Source organism: Notothenia rossii, assembly GCF_949606895.1.
Source record: "Notothenia rossii genome assembly, chromosome: 10".
NCBI lineage: Eukaryota > Metazoa > Chordata > Actinopteri > Perciformes > Nototheniidae > Notothenia > Notothenia rossii.
In genome coordinates, this window is record NC_136908.1 from 21,022,403 (window position 1) to 21,037,543 (window position 15,141).

Below are 15,141 nucleotides of genomic sequence, written 5' to 3' on the forward strand. Positions count from 1 at the left end.
GCTGTTTGCATAATGATTTCTTTTTAAGTAGCCTTTGATACAGTGTATGATATTGTGATACAGTTCTTATTTGCTTATATCTAAGTACATTTTCTAATTCAGGAATGTTGCATTAATCGGTTAAAAATATGTTACTGTTATGATGGTCTAAATTTAGTTATCTTAGCAACTGTGTACTTTTGGAGTAAAATATAACAAAACATGTGGGAAATGCAATAAATATTTTGTATGTAAAATGTTTATCCAAAAAAATAACTAATAAGTATTTTGCATAAATTCAGTAAACAGAAATAATAATTATCCTCCAGCCCTTGGTTCTGTCATTATTTACTTTGAAGATAACACTCTGACTAAGAAAAATGTTCTAATATATTACGTCACTTGTTAGACGCTTTTATCCACTTACATACTCAATACTGTGAGCAATCCCCACAGGAGCAATTTGGTGTGAAGTGTCTTGCCCAGGGACACAACGACATGCTGACTGCAGTGGGGTTTGAACCTGTTGATCCGAACACCAACGCACAGCACCACAAGCCTGCATATTGACTTAAAATAGAGAACCTGTGTTACAGATTTTATTTAAATTTTTGAAAGTAAGCCTATATATTCGCTAAATCGGTATCTGAAGAAACTCACTCAATACGTTGAAGTCAAAGATATCAGTGATTGCAACGAATACCAAGTTATCACAAGTTTCTCAGTTTGTTCTTTGTTTCTTTGTTTCCCCAATAAATTAATATATGGCAAAAAACCTTAAGTAATTCACTTTTCAGCCATTGTGTCAATCTGGGTTTTGCACCTACCTAATCATTACAACTCAAATGTGTTCCTATATTCAAATATTGTATGCCTAATACTACTGCACAACAATTTCACTCGTCATGGGATCATAAAGTTTAATATTTTACGACCTTCACTTTTGTTAACCCCCCTCAACCCCACCCGCCTGAGGACTCCCGGCATTAAAAGTCAGCTCTCAGCAAGCCGTGTCGTCACACTGGGCGGTAACAAACGTCCCGGACGGACCAATAGGAACACGAGAAAGAGAGGATTGACACTCGATGACGAAAAACTGCGGGCCAGCTGTCACGGCGCGCGAAATATCAAATTGTCTAATCGGTGTGTAACGTTAGGGAACAGGCGGGAGGAAGAGAAGCAGCCCGGTTAAATTCTTTATAAATGTGCTTTACAAGTCTAAAATAGCCTTTGTCACGCAGACATTTGCTTCTCCGAGTCAGTTGTGGCTGCCGGGAATCCACGAAGCGTCTATTTCCGCTGGTTTATTTCACAAGAGAGTGAAAACTAGACGGCGGACAAAGATGAGCCTGGTCGTCTCTCAACAACAGGTGAGGAAATGTAACTTTCGACATCGATTTACCGTTAAAGTATCAGACTGACATATATGTCACCCTAGCTATAAGTTAGGATAAAAGACAGGCAAGATTACACGCATTCAAGAAAGACAGACATGTGCTAATAGCAGCTGTAGTTAGCTTTAGCCACATAGCTAACGTTGGCTGGCTAGGTTATGTTTAGCCAGTTGGAATGGTGGTTGTCCTCTTGGCCTGGTCACAACGATCAAATGCATGCTAGTTAGGCGTTTTATATTGTTGACCACTGTTCAAATCCTACATCTTTGAAGATTATATTATCTGTAGTGAAATACAATTGTGATTTGTCCCTGAAACACTTATAATGTATGGTACATGTTACATTAGCCTAGGTAACTGGAAATGCTGATACGAATCAATGTCGCCAGCTAACGCACTGCTCATTGTTTGGTGTATTTCAAGGCGCCACTAAGGTATTATAACATCAATCCGGCTGCTTTAACTCACAATCGAAAACAATACATACATACATTTGCAAAGATAACAAATATTGTATCTGAAACTGGATATTGACCTAGTGCCCCCGATTCTAGATTATAGGTTACTTAGGCAGATAATATAATAATGTATACTGACCTATGTTGCAAGGGATTTAAAAAGAGCAACTATTTAAGCTTCTTAGAGAGTGCTGTTTGATTTAGTGCCAATATTGTTATATCTGTTAATTCAGAAACGGACCAAAAAGTGACATATTGAGTTTTGAATATATCAATAGCTGCAAGCTCCACTTTAAATAATTATGCAAGTTAGTTATACATAGCAACTTTTTGAATTATTTTAGCTATTGTAATAGTATACAGAGCAATAATACAGAAAGTGCACTTTATCTTTATTTTGTGTTTTTGTTCCCAGACTGAGGGTCTCCCGGCTGTGGTCCCAGCGACCGCAGAGAGTGATTCAGACAGCGGGATGGGTTCTCCAGAGGAGGAGATGAATGTGTTGGAAGCAGCCAACAAAAGAGTGGAGCTTCCAGGTAAAGGAACACAACAAAAGATGACAATTCAGCCTGAGAGAGATGGGGCAGGAGCCACTTTGGCTGTGTAAATGAGGGCATTCAAGTGAATTTCCATACAATAACAAACACTTGTTACATGTAGACACAAAGCTTACAATAAGTGCAGTACTCAAATTACTATTTAAATCGAATACAAGGATCCACTTAACTCACGCAAAGTCAAATCTATCTTTACAAAATGTCTAAAGATTTGAATAATTAAATGTGTTTTTATTCTGCATTGACTGCAAGTGCAGAATAAAAATGGTATTCATTTGTCTTATTTTGAAGTGATGCATTATTGAGATATACTAGAACATATACAAACAGTGTTTCCCCTAGGATGGAGTCATAGCAGCGGTGCTAAGGCACGTGGGCCCAGCATAATGTAAACGCGGACCACGTGGAATCTTTTTGTGTGTGCGCCCTGCCAATTTGTTTCTATGTGTCAGCACAAGAAAGGCTCTTAAGGCCTAGTACCAGGGCCGGTTCTAGCCAATTTGCTGCCCCAGGCGAGATTTTATATGTAAAGAATAAATGAAAAATCTCTACAAAAGGCAAATACACAACAAAAACAGAAACTTATTGACATAGGTAATAGATGTCAAAATGGCTTCAAATGTATTCATTATTGTATGAACATGTTTGAATTGGGGGGTGGAAGTCACTTCCTCTAGGGGGGTCCGGGGGTATCTGGTGCACTTTGAGCACACAATTACTAGAGACCTGATCTAGCGGGTACAACTCTAAAACACCCATATGAAAAAGATTGGTTTACATTTTAATAATCAAATAAGTATGTGAACATAACCAATAACCTACCATAGCCAATAACAAATAAATGTAGCTTATTTAATTTTTGTTCATTCATATCTTATTTTACCTAGTTAACATTTATTTATTTATGCATATTTTTGTATTTCTCCAACTTTAAACAATATTTTTGGATTACTGTCCTATAGTATACATTGGAATGATTTCAAACCTGTTTTTATTTATCCTAATAATTATAAAGGAGTGCCTTGGAAATATGTGTTTACATAATTTGTGGTCAAAAAGTTTGAGACCCACTGAGATATCTTAGACTAAAATTAACTTATCTAAACACTCAGTCCTTTAGCTCACTGAGCCTCTCAGTCTGACAGGAGAGCTCTCCTCCACCCTGGTTGTAGAAACATCTACTTCTTATATCCGTTAGTACTGCCAGCACCAGATTGTAATAACAACAGCGCCGGTACCGGTGCGCCCTCTTTCTCTCTCCCTCGCTCGCTCTCTAGCTCGCACTTTGGCTGTGAGCTGCGGGCGCCTGATAAGCCAACATCCCCCACTTTCATCACTTACAGCGCCCATCGTACAGAGCAAATGAAAAGTGTAACCGGGGTGAAAAGGGTGTTACATTTACTTAAATATGAATGTTGTTACATCAAGGCTGAAAATGTGGATGAGCGCCAACGGTCAAAAAAAAGATTTACGTCCCAGATCTGGCGCCCTAGGCAACCGCCTGTGTTGCCTATGCCAAAAATCGGCCCTGCCTAGTACATACAGTGGCAATGTCTCAACATTTAGCAAAAATACACCTTTATTGAACATACAGTAACACAAATACTACAGATCCACATAACAAACAATCAAAAATGAAAAAGGGTCACCACTTATTATTATTTTTTATTAAAAGTAAAAAAAACTTTTTCCTTTTTTTTTTGGGTACCTAGCTGGCGCCCCCTAGCAGCGGCGCACATATTTCAGCAGCGGCGCTGCACCGCCACTATTTGTATATATGGGAAACACTGACAAATAAAAGCACAACACACCGGACAAACGGAACCAATATCAGAACAATTACAGTTAATCTGTATTTTGTGCCATATATTTGTTTGGTTCTAAATTGGTATTTTGTTTTCAGGTTCCGAAGACGATGAAGACATCACTGTTCACAGAAAGCCTCATCGTAATGCCATAAGAGACAGTGAGAGTGAGGAAGAGGAGGCGGCTGGGGACAACGGTGTAAACATGGCCGAAGCCTTAGTCTTATCTGCTTCCAGCGGAGAGGAGATGGAGACTGAAAAGGCAGAAAAGAAGGGTGATAGGAAAGAGAAAGGGGCCCAGAAGAGCAAGAGAATCATCCGTGCTCCCATTGACAGTGAAGAAGACAGTGAGCCCGAGCAAGAGAAAGGTGGAGAAATGGAGGAGGAACAAGAGAAGGAGGTGAGGAAAGAAGCAAAATTGATGAAGGAACATAAGAAGAGAGAGAAGAGTCAGAGGCACAGGGAGAAAAAAGAAAAGGGCAGCAAGGCGGTGGAAAAACTGAAGAAGAAGGAGCGGTTCTCTGAAATAAATGAGGTTTGTGAAGCTTTTTTCTCTCTGTGGTGTTTTTAATTTCTTATGCAGAGACTCTAGTATTCAGATTCTTTACTGACATAAAATGAGCTATACCACAGTGTGCATTTGTGAATTATTTTGTGTAATTTAAAGACAACTTGCACTCATTTCCCAGAACGCACCTCTCCCTCGGGTTCTGAACGATAGTGGCTGTCTGCTGGGCGACACGGATCTGTTTGACACGGGGCTGGACGATGATGAGGAGGAAGAGTCTCTGGAGGCCATCAGAGCTGCTGTCAAGCAAAAAATGAAAAAACAAAAGGTACAAATATGACTATCGGCAATTACAATTGTTCATCACTGTGTGTATATTTCAAAAGGTGTTGGCAGGATTGTAAGCACTTGCTTTTTTGTTCAGCTTATTGGTACGCATAATAATGGTAACAGATTTTGTTAAAAGTTAATGAATTTGAGTTAAATGTTGTTAAAGGGGTACATCCGTTGAAAGTGTCAATTTAGTCTGACGCAGAACAGTTGTGATTAAACGTCACAGGTGCATTCAATTGTAACGCTGCCGTGTGGGTAGGGCTGCTCGATTATAGCAAAAATCATAATCACGATTATTTTTGGTCACTATTGATATCACGATTATTCATTGACTTTGAAAACATCCATTTATTGAACTTTTGAAAAAAAATTATAATAATTTGAACAGTATGTTTTTAACAGTTGATTACCCTGAACTTTAAGTATAATTCAACTGAAAAAGCAATACAAAAATAAATAATACATTTTAAATAAATACTGATAAAGAAGATCAACAAATATTTTTATTCCATGTAACGTATTTGTATATGGATTTATTAAACAGACTGCAAGTCACAAAGAATTACAATGTTTTGCAGAGGTTGTCTACACAGGCCTTTTGTGTAATCAGTGTTTGATATTTCTGCAGGATCCTCTCCTGGGTGATGAAGAGGAGCAAGATGAAGATGAAATGGAGAAACCTCAGCGTGTGGTATGCATAGGCACAATTCTTGACTTTTATTCTTAATCCTGTTAAAAAGCGGCTTCATTCTCAACATGTGTGATGCTCTCAGGAGAGGAAAGCCGCACGCGCCAGCAGAGATGCGATGAAGCAGCTCCACAGCGAGTCCCAGAGGCTGGTCCGAGGTCAGTGCACAGGAAACACTTCTATTCACTTGTATCTATTGTGGCAACAGTTCTCATGACGTGTGTTTGCACCTTTGACATGTTGTTCTGTCTCTGTAGAGTCTACGCTTGGCCTCCCCTATCACATCCCGGAGCCCAAGACCATCGACCAGTTCTTCAAGAAGAGGGCCAGGCCAGAGGGTCCCGCCATGAGACTGTTAAAGTAAGGATTAATGTAACGGATAACACGCATGTAAGGCAACAGCTGGCCATACGGGAACAAAATGACTGTCCGTCGTAACGATTTCTAAGACATATCTGATTTGATAGTAGGAAGTTAATCTCAAGTGCATTTCCTTCATACACACACAATGAACATTTACTCACACTCATGTTTACATTTTTCTTCTCATCAGATCTACCAAATTTTCAGCCAGGATGTTGGAGACGCCATCAGCTCCCCCTCCTCCTCCCCCCATCATCGCACCCAGTGAGCAGGACTCTCCTCCGTCTCTCGATATGTCGTCCACTCAGATCCAGTCCATCCCTCATCCTGCCGCCACCTCGTCCCCGCAGCAGGAGAGCCTCAGCCCAGCCAGAGAGGCAGCAGCAAGCCTCGACCCCGACCAGGACTCTGGACCCATGCTGTACCTCTCTGAGAATCTGCAGGAGTCAGAGGGAACAGATGCACAGAGACGTGCCTCTGGTTCTGGGGAAGCTTGTCCCGCAGAGCAAAGCCAGAATGCGGTGATGTCCGACGCCCCTCAGAGAGAGTCTGGGGCTGTGGTGGAGCCTTTCAACGCTCAGTGTGCTGATTCTGCTGTTAAAGAGCCTTCAGTACGGCAACCCACCAAACCCAAGATGGACACATTTGCCTTACTGAAGAAGTTGGGACTGAACCCTCCACCCGTCGCTAAGCTGTGTGCAGATGAAGGAGCCTTTGTTCAGCTCGAGCCTCCACAGCTCAACTCTGGTGAGTGATGATTTTTTTTAGGATTGACATAAAGTAAGAAAAGTATTATTACTATATATTGTATTTAAGGGGAGAGAAAGTTGTTGACAAATGATCTTGTTTTCACCTCTCCTTCAACTAGGGGTTGAGGCACTGAAGGAGCGTTACTTTCGTCACTCCAAAAAGCACGTACGGCCTCAAGGAGAACGAACGATGCAGCTCACCATCGTCCGCAAAGACAGCGCCCCCTCTGGACAGGAGGAGCTGCACACTGAGTCGCTCTCTGTCACTGTTAAAGAGGGAGCAGAGGAGCCTCCGACCACCAAACCAGGTATGGATCCACACGTGAAGTCCATTTAGAGGCTGTGGACCAGATCGTTTATGTACGTTTCAACATCAATGCCAAAGTAGAAATAAAAGTTGGAGGTGTAACAATATTCCAATGTCCTCTTTTCCTTTTCTTTAGGGGAGAAGCTGCTGACTCTGAAGCAGCGCCTGCAGCTCGCCATGGCCCAGAGGAGACAGGAGGATAGGGAACGCAAAGCTGAGCTGAATCGCCTCGACAATGAGGAATGTGGAGAGGATGAAGAGGAGGAGGAAGAAGAAGAAATGACGGATGAGTCTGAGGCAGAAGAGGTAAGAGAAAGTGTGTTTGTTGTTGCTTTTGAAATGACCAACATGCTTTTATATATTTTTGTACTCACGGAAAACCTGATCTTCTCCTTTAACAGAATGTAAATGATTTACTGGGAGGGGATGATGGTGAGGAAGGAGAGAAGGAACATGAAGACGAGGAAGGCAGTGTGACCCGGAGTATTAGAAGCCTGTCTCCTGTGGCTCTGAATGGACCATCGCCGGTTCCTGACATGATGAACAGGGACGGCACACTCCTGCTTTTCCCCGGGAACTCCTGCTCTCGCACAGGGTGAGTGTGTGTGTGTGTGTGTGTGGGGGGGGGGGGAGTGTCTAGTTGTGTGTTTTGGTATGTTTTTACCATAGTAACTTAAATTTAATTAGCGAATTGTAAGCAAGTTTCTGTTACTTAACCATAACCTGGTTGTCCTATTAATGAAAACAAAACTTGTCAAGCACGTAAAATAGCTATGCATTCGCACAAACATTTTTTTTCTTATCGTTGTTGTTCATTTTAAATTTGTTTGCGCAGTATATTGAAATATGATCTGCTTTACTTTTTAGCGATGGTTTAAGAAGGTCTGGTCCTTTTGGGCAGAACAGCTGCAGCAATAAGATGGGTGAGTAAAAAGAAAGACCTTTGTTTTATATTACATTACTTCACATTTCACTTGAAGAGCTTTTATTTGGTGAATCCTTTTGTGCAAAATGTGTGTATTATCTTCTCACTCTCTGGTCCTTCCTGTCTTCAGAGGACGAAGACTCTCTGTCCCTGGTGAAGGACAACAGCAACAACAGCAGCTTTGAGCTGGCTGGCTCCATGATCACCTCGTACCAGCCTATCAGCTATCAGCGCTCTGCAGGGAAAAGCATCTCCAACTCCTCCATTTTCCGCTCCCCCTCTCGATGCTCCTTCAGGCCCAGCTTCCTCGGCTCTGCCTCTAGGGTAAGATATCATATTTTTCATTATGTTTAAGACACCAACAAATCTAAATAACATCATCAGTGGTTTGAAATCTCCCAAACTTATGTCCACCTTTTTTTTTCCTCCACCAGAGTTCAGGCAAACTCTCTGAGCCCTCCCTCTCCCTCCCGGTTGAGGACTCCCAGGACTTGTATGCCCCTCCGTCCCCAGGAGCCGACTCAGGGCCCCACGGCAGAGCGGCTTCGGGCCCCGGAGGAGACTCCCAGGGTCGCTTCTCCCTGGAGGAGGACACCCACTCGCAGTTACTGGATGCAGACGGCTTCCTGAACGTGGGGCCGCGCCCCGGTGCCCCCCGCTCCCACAAGAGACAGTTGATCCTGGACAGCCTGGATGAAAACGCCATGGACGCTAACATGGGGGAGCTGATGGGCATGTGCTCGGGAGTTTTCGCAATGGCAGACAGCGGCTCCAGTAGGGCTGAGGGCCTCGGAGCCACGCAGCAGGGAGAGCTGCTCGGGATGTGCTCCGGAGCGTTCCCACCAACACAGGCAGGAGAGGACAGAAGGGCACGTGACCACGATGAAGAGTCTGATAACACCATGGATCAGCTGCTGGGGCTCTGCTCAGGGAAATTCCCCAGTCAAGGTTTGCTGAATTGTTTTAATATGGTGTATTTTATGTTCAATCACCTACAGTGTGCAAAAAAGGTTTGACAGACAGGCTCACACTATAGACTCACTGACAAGACATTCAGGTCTTAATAATTTAACTAATATTAAAATGTATTTATTGTGAAGGGGAAATAAATGGTTAGCTTGAGGCAGATAAACTATGTTGTTGAGAAGACTGACCTGTTCAAATCATACTTTTTTTTAATGTTTTTGGTTTCAACATATTTTCTAAAACTATGATATTCTGTCTTTTCTAATGTACGCTGTTTCACATGTATACAAAGATACCCAAAGCAATATTTTACCAGACGACTGAACGTAAATCACATCAGACATTACAAAAAATGTATGTACTTTCCTTTATGTACATTTCCTGTTGCCCTGGGTCTTTAACATTTTTAATTTCAATGTTTAAGAAATGTTTTGAATTATTGTATTTCCAGCTACGCAACATTTACATTTGTTTCCCTTCGCTGCCAATTTTAGGTTCTGCTCGCACGGCTTCGCCAGCACAAGACAGGTACAGTACCAAAAGAAAGACCTGGAATAATCATCATCATCATCATCATCATCATCATCATACATATTATTATATCTATTCCCTCTTTTTCCACTACTTATTATTTTAAACCCTTTAACAGCGTACATCCAAGGTAACATTAATTGGAATATCTATATTCAATGTAAGATTGTCATGCTCATTTCTTAATCTAAAGTAAAAAGAAGCCGGAGGAGGAGGAGGAGGAGGAAGAGGACTGCGAGTTCCGGCTTCTGTCAGATGTGGAAAGTCACAGCGAACAGGTGAGAACACGTGCCTCCATTTTGATTTAGTCAAATTCAACATACTGGATTTATGTCTATTGGATGCAAATGACAAGTGAATTGTGCGTTCATAGGAGGAGGAGGATGATGATGGTGGAGTGGAAAAAGAGGAGGAAGATGGAGAAGAGGCTGATGAAGACGCTGGTGAGGATGATGATGTAGAAGAGGAGGAGATGCAAGCTGTCTTCGCACCACTCAGAGTCAAGAAAAAGAAGAAAATGTAAGTGAAGAATCAAATGGAACCATGGACATACACGCGTCGTATACTATGATCACATAATCCACGCTGTAGCCCTCGTGTTGATAGTCTCTCACATGCTGTTCTCAGGCATATGGCCGACTACCTGGAGGCAGAGGCCGAGCTGTCCGGCAGCGACATGGACAGTGACGATGAGGACGGCGACGGAGGAAGCGAATACGAGGAAGAGGAGCTTCTCGAGGATCTTCCCTCTGATGAAGAGCTGCAGGACCAGGTCAACAAGATCCACATGTGAGTAATGTCCCAAGATAAGGCTGCCTTAAGGAGTTTCCTCCAATTGCTGCTCCGCTCATAATGGAGTGGTGCTGGGATACGGGAGTTGACAAAATGTAATGGGATTTGTCCATGGATTTTGGAGTATAGCAGAAATAAGCTCTGAATCAAACGCATGCTTATGATGCATGTTTTGTTCAGCAGTATAATCTCAATATATTAAACACAACTTGAATGACTCTTGATGTGTAAATGCAATCACCAGAAGTACATAGCTAATGTTAGGATATAAAGGAACGACACTAGTTCACCGATACATGGCAACGCATTACCACCGCTAAGCTAAAGGCGGCTAATGTTTAGTCAATTGTTAGCAAACACTTCAGACACTCACTGTTGGTATTAACTGCAGAGTAAGCAGTGAGCTTGTGTTAACCACAGACATTATTTAAAGCATCTCACTGAAAACAAAACGTAAGACTTTGAAAGGAAGGAACCTGGAATGGCTAAAATGCTGAGTTTTATTTGGGTTGGAAGCCTCATGACTGCACCGCTCTTTAGGATGAACTCTTAGAAGTTTTTAGGGGCAAAACTGTGCTCAAACTTTACTGTTTTGATAAATCTTACGTATTTAGGTCACGGTTCAGTAAAACATTTTTAATCATTTATTAAAAAAATTCTTAACATTTAACAAAAGTTTATAACACTCCTCATTATTTAGTTATTGACTAGGTCACAGGGAATATCAAGCTGAGGGAGTTGCATAACGAACCGATGATTCTGACCCAAACAACTCGTGAGATATACATGTCCCTTTCACCCCGACAAACAATGCAATGAGGACGTCTTCTTAAGTTTAGGCGTTTAAACTGAGAGTCAAAATGTAAACTCTCACCAATCTGGGATTGTTCCTACAGGAAGCAGATCATGGATGATGACAAGCGCCAGCTGAGGATCTACCAGGAGCGTTACCTCGCTGACGGCGACCTTCACTCGGACGCCCCCGGGCGAGCTCGCCAGTTCCGCTGGAAAAACATGGGTGAGTTTATAGATTGAGGGAATCAATACCATATATTGTATACTATGTACACTGGTATTTAGAAGGGATTTTAGAAATGAGTTGTTAAACCCAACTTTTTGAATTCTCTTTCCAGACGATGGTTTCAACATGGACAGGACGGGAGCCGAGGGGCCGGAAGGGGAGGATGATGAGGATGAGGTGGACCCAGCTGAGATCCAGAGGAGGAAGGACTGGCTGGAGAAAGAACAGTGGCTCAGAGAACAGGTACGTTGCTGTTTTTGCAAGTAATAAGAGTTATATCTAGATAATATTCAGGAGACATCATTAAAAAGAAATGTGCAGTATTTACGGTAATAATAATACTACAGTCTTCAAAGAAACATTTGGTTGATTCTTCCCTCTCTTCTGCATGGGGCTGTTGTTATTTTGTCTTCATTCCTTTCTCTGTCTCTTCTCCCAGTCTGAGCAGAAAGCCAAGAAAGGGGAGGATTTGGATGCAGATGATGAGAAGATTGGAGAACAAGAAGACAGTCAGTTTATGAAGCTGGCCAAGAAAGTGACTGCCAAGACTCTGCAGAGGAAAGGTCAGTTTGAGACGAGGCCTCGCAAACAGAGTCCCTTGGATTTAAAAACACCCAGGCATGCTTCTGTTCTGTAACAATCACACTGATAGATGGTCTCTAAATTCATTTTGATAAGCTTATAAGTCTCCAGATAAAGTGTAATCTTTAGTATTTCACTTTCTAACTTTTAAACTTTCAAACCAGAGTCCAGTGCGGCATCACAACCAACGAAGAAGACGACATCAGCTCTGAACCCCTTCCAGAGACTCTCGCAGCCCTCACAGGTACCTCACCGTCAAGTAAAGAAATGTGGAATTGGATTTTCTGACTTTTCAATTCTTCATTATAATTTTGTTACAAGATTTAGATTTTATATCAAAATATTGCCCGACCATTGTCGTCTCAGAGATTAGCATTGAACATATTACCAACAAGGTTTGTTATATTTAGCTTTTACAAGTTCAATCTAAGATGTTCTTTACATGTGTTCCAGGTAAAGAGAGGGTCCCTGCTGAGTCAGCCCCAGTCCGTCCTCCAGAAGCTGGCATGCATCTCAGACGGGAATCCTCTGGCTCCCAGAAACAGCCGAGGATTCCTGTTCCAAACTGTGTCTCCTGAGAAGGACAAGTCCACCTCCAACGCTGCCAACAAACAGGTGAGCTGTGCACCATGGTGTCCCTTTGCTCAAACGAGTAAACCATTCATTCCTTGAAAACTCATAAAAGATGTATTAATTAAAAAACTCCTTGATATGCTCAGGGCCTTGATTGCCTTTACCATTACATCAGAAGATTACAATTGAATGATTATTATCTTTATATACTTAACTCCAGGATAAAAAAATAAACCTATAATAGCAACAGTTTAGAAATCCATCAAGCCCAATCCAATGACTGAAAAATAATGTGTTCTCGATCTGCTCCGAAATGTTATGCGTTCTTCATTCACCCCTGCTATGACCTTTCACAAAGTTTCATTACAAAAAAATTTAAAAAAGTTTTAAAAGTGTTTTTGTAGTCCTGTTCACAATCAACAAAACACATTAAAATAAATAAATAACCTCATTACAGGGGTGAGAAAAAGGTAGTAATTGCATTTAGTTTACACATCTGTAAGAAACTGATAGTAATAAGTTGTGCTTATTAGATCATATTCAATAAGTGGTAGCCTTTAAGAATGTGAATGCATTACACAGAGGAGCATTTGAGTCATTCAGAGATCTGACCTCCTCTACTCTATTGATTATTCATTCTGCTACCTTACTTCAAAAAATGGAATGATGTAATTCCGGTGCACACATTGCAATAAAGCCTCTAATGGCTCATTCATTTGTTATGAAACCATGTAGTTAAATGGTAACCAGCATCTACCGTGACCCTTCACACTTTTATCCCAGTGCCCGGTTTGACAAAGCTAGTAGAAAGCACTGCCTACACACAGATTGCACAAGGTGGAAGGGTCAAAAGTACCAAAGTCATTTGTTAGTCCTGTGGATCTGGCGTGCCCGTTCATTGATAATGATGAGTGTTTGTTTTGATTACATCACTTTTTCAAAAGGAGTGAAAAAGGGGGAAATGATCTCATATTAAAAACATCACAGCTTGCGTGTTCAAAATATAAGAGGAACTTTTGCAACAAGTGGCCAAGAGGCTGCATAGATATAGAAAAAGTCACCTCTGATCTTAAAATAGATAGGCTCATGGTACTTCTTACTTTACTGTATGCTTTCAAAATACTGCATGATACTAGAGTAGCCATATTGGTGCCTAATTCTTGACCTAAAAAATGGTCTGTCATGTTTGTCCAGCCCTTTTGAAAAACACAGGGTTTAATCTCTGCTCCGGCCTAGGGCTGCTCGATTATGGCAAAAATCATAATCATAATCATTATCGATTTACTTTGAAAACATCCATTTATTGAAGAAAAAAAATCTTTGAACAGTATGTTTTTAACTGTTGATTACCCTGAACTTTAAGTATAATTCAACTGAAAACCCAATAATAAAAAAAGAATTACTTTTTTTTTTTTTTTTTTTGAAATAAATAAAAGAATAATCGTATTATTGCGATTTATGTTTTCATAATCATTGCAAGCCAAAATCTTAATTGCGATTTCAAATACAATGAATTGAGTAGCCCTGCTCTGGCCTTCACCCAGTTACATTTCCCAATCATGTTTGTTTTTGACCAGAACTCACTGTTCTAAAAGAAGCTCCAAAACCAATCACTTTGCAAAGGTTGTGTGATTACCATGTCTACTTACTCTGATGTCTTCTATATTTGTGACACTAGGGGGAGCCAGAGCCCACTTCTCAGAATGAATGTCTTTATTTACCAAACATGTTTTAGCACAAGATTCACCATTGCATTTGTGTTTATTGGCAGCAGTTGATTAGTTATATCACCACAAAAACATTGCCTTATGTATTCTTAGTCAATGTTTATATGTATTGTGTTTGATCATCAGGTGATGAAGAAGAGGGGGCCGGTGGAAGCGGTGACCCCCACAGCCAAGAGGCCCTGCAGAGAGAACAGACCTGCAGCACAGACCAAAGCCCCCCAGAGGAGCATCTTCAGCTTCCTGGACCACTGAGGGAGCAACACTAACTGAGAGCCGTCGGATAAAGACCAGAACAGACCAGCCACATCCAGTATTTCACAAGCCATTAAGATTTCAAAAATGAACAATGGTTAAATTATGGTTGCGTGCAAAGCTGGTGGACATCCTCTTAATGAAACACAAATACAGATGATTGTGCTTCACATGTTTACATTGCTTTAAAACGGCAAACTAAAGCACACCACTGAGGCATCTCTTGATGTTTTACTTCTTACACACACACACACACACTTGCTGTCCGGTTCGTGTGTGAATCTTAAATCAATTATCAGAAGCGTCCATCGGTCACACCTTTCTTGACTTGGACTTTCTGATGGAGGTCCGATTTGAATAGTTTTATCATGTAAATAGGATTGATTTGTTTTTTTAGCGAGCTTTTGTATGATGGTTTAAATGTATTTGTTTTACATTGTAAATAAAATTGTATTTTAAGATATTGCCTTATTGTCCTTTGTATCTTAGAACAGATGCAAGCTATCAGAGCTTCTGCAGGTGCTCAGGTGTGTGTGCCACCAACAGATGGACACATTTCTGATCTATTTACAAATCGGAGGATAATACTCAAGGTACCAATTTGATGAATCTGACTTTTCCTCTTTCGCCA

General features: G+C 41.2%; 1 protein-coding gene across 1 annotated transcript; it reads left to right on the top strand.

Annotated features, from left to right (window-relative positions):
* Positions 1-1,010: 1,010 nt before the first annotated feature.
* clspn (claspin) lies at positions 1,011-14,971 on the top strand. The gene is made up of 24 exons (XM_079656230.1): positions 1,011-1,349; positions 2,247-2,367; positions 4,292-4,728; positions 4,883-5,029; positions 5,663-5,725; positions 5,808-5,880; positions 5,980-6,082; positions 6,276-6,832; positions 6,954-7,142; positions 7,278-7,447; positions 7,543-7,736; positions 8,009-8,064; positions 8,197-8,390; positions 8,501-9,014; positions 9,527-9,560; positions 9,757-9,841; positions 9,937-10,082; positions 10,191-10,352; positions 11,252-11,373; positions 11,489-11,619; positions 11,816-11,939; positions 12,123-12,202; positions 12,412-12,573; positions 14,385-14,971. The coding sequence occupies exons 1-24, from the start codon at positions 1,323-1,325 to the stop codon at positions 14,508-14,510; spliced, it is 4,017 nt and encodes a 1,338-aa protein (XP_079512356.1). The 5' UTR covers positions 1,011-1,322; the 3' UTR covers positions 14,511-14,971.
* Positions 14,972-15,141: the final 170 nt, after the last annotated feature.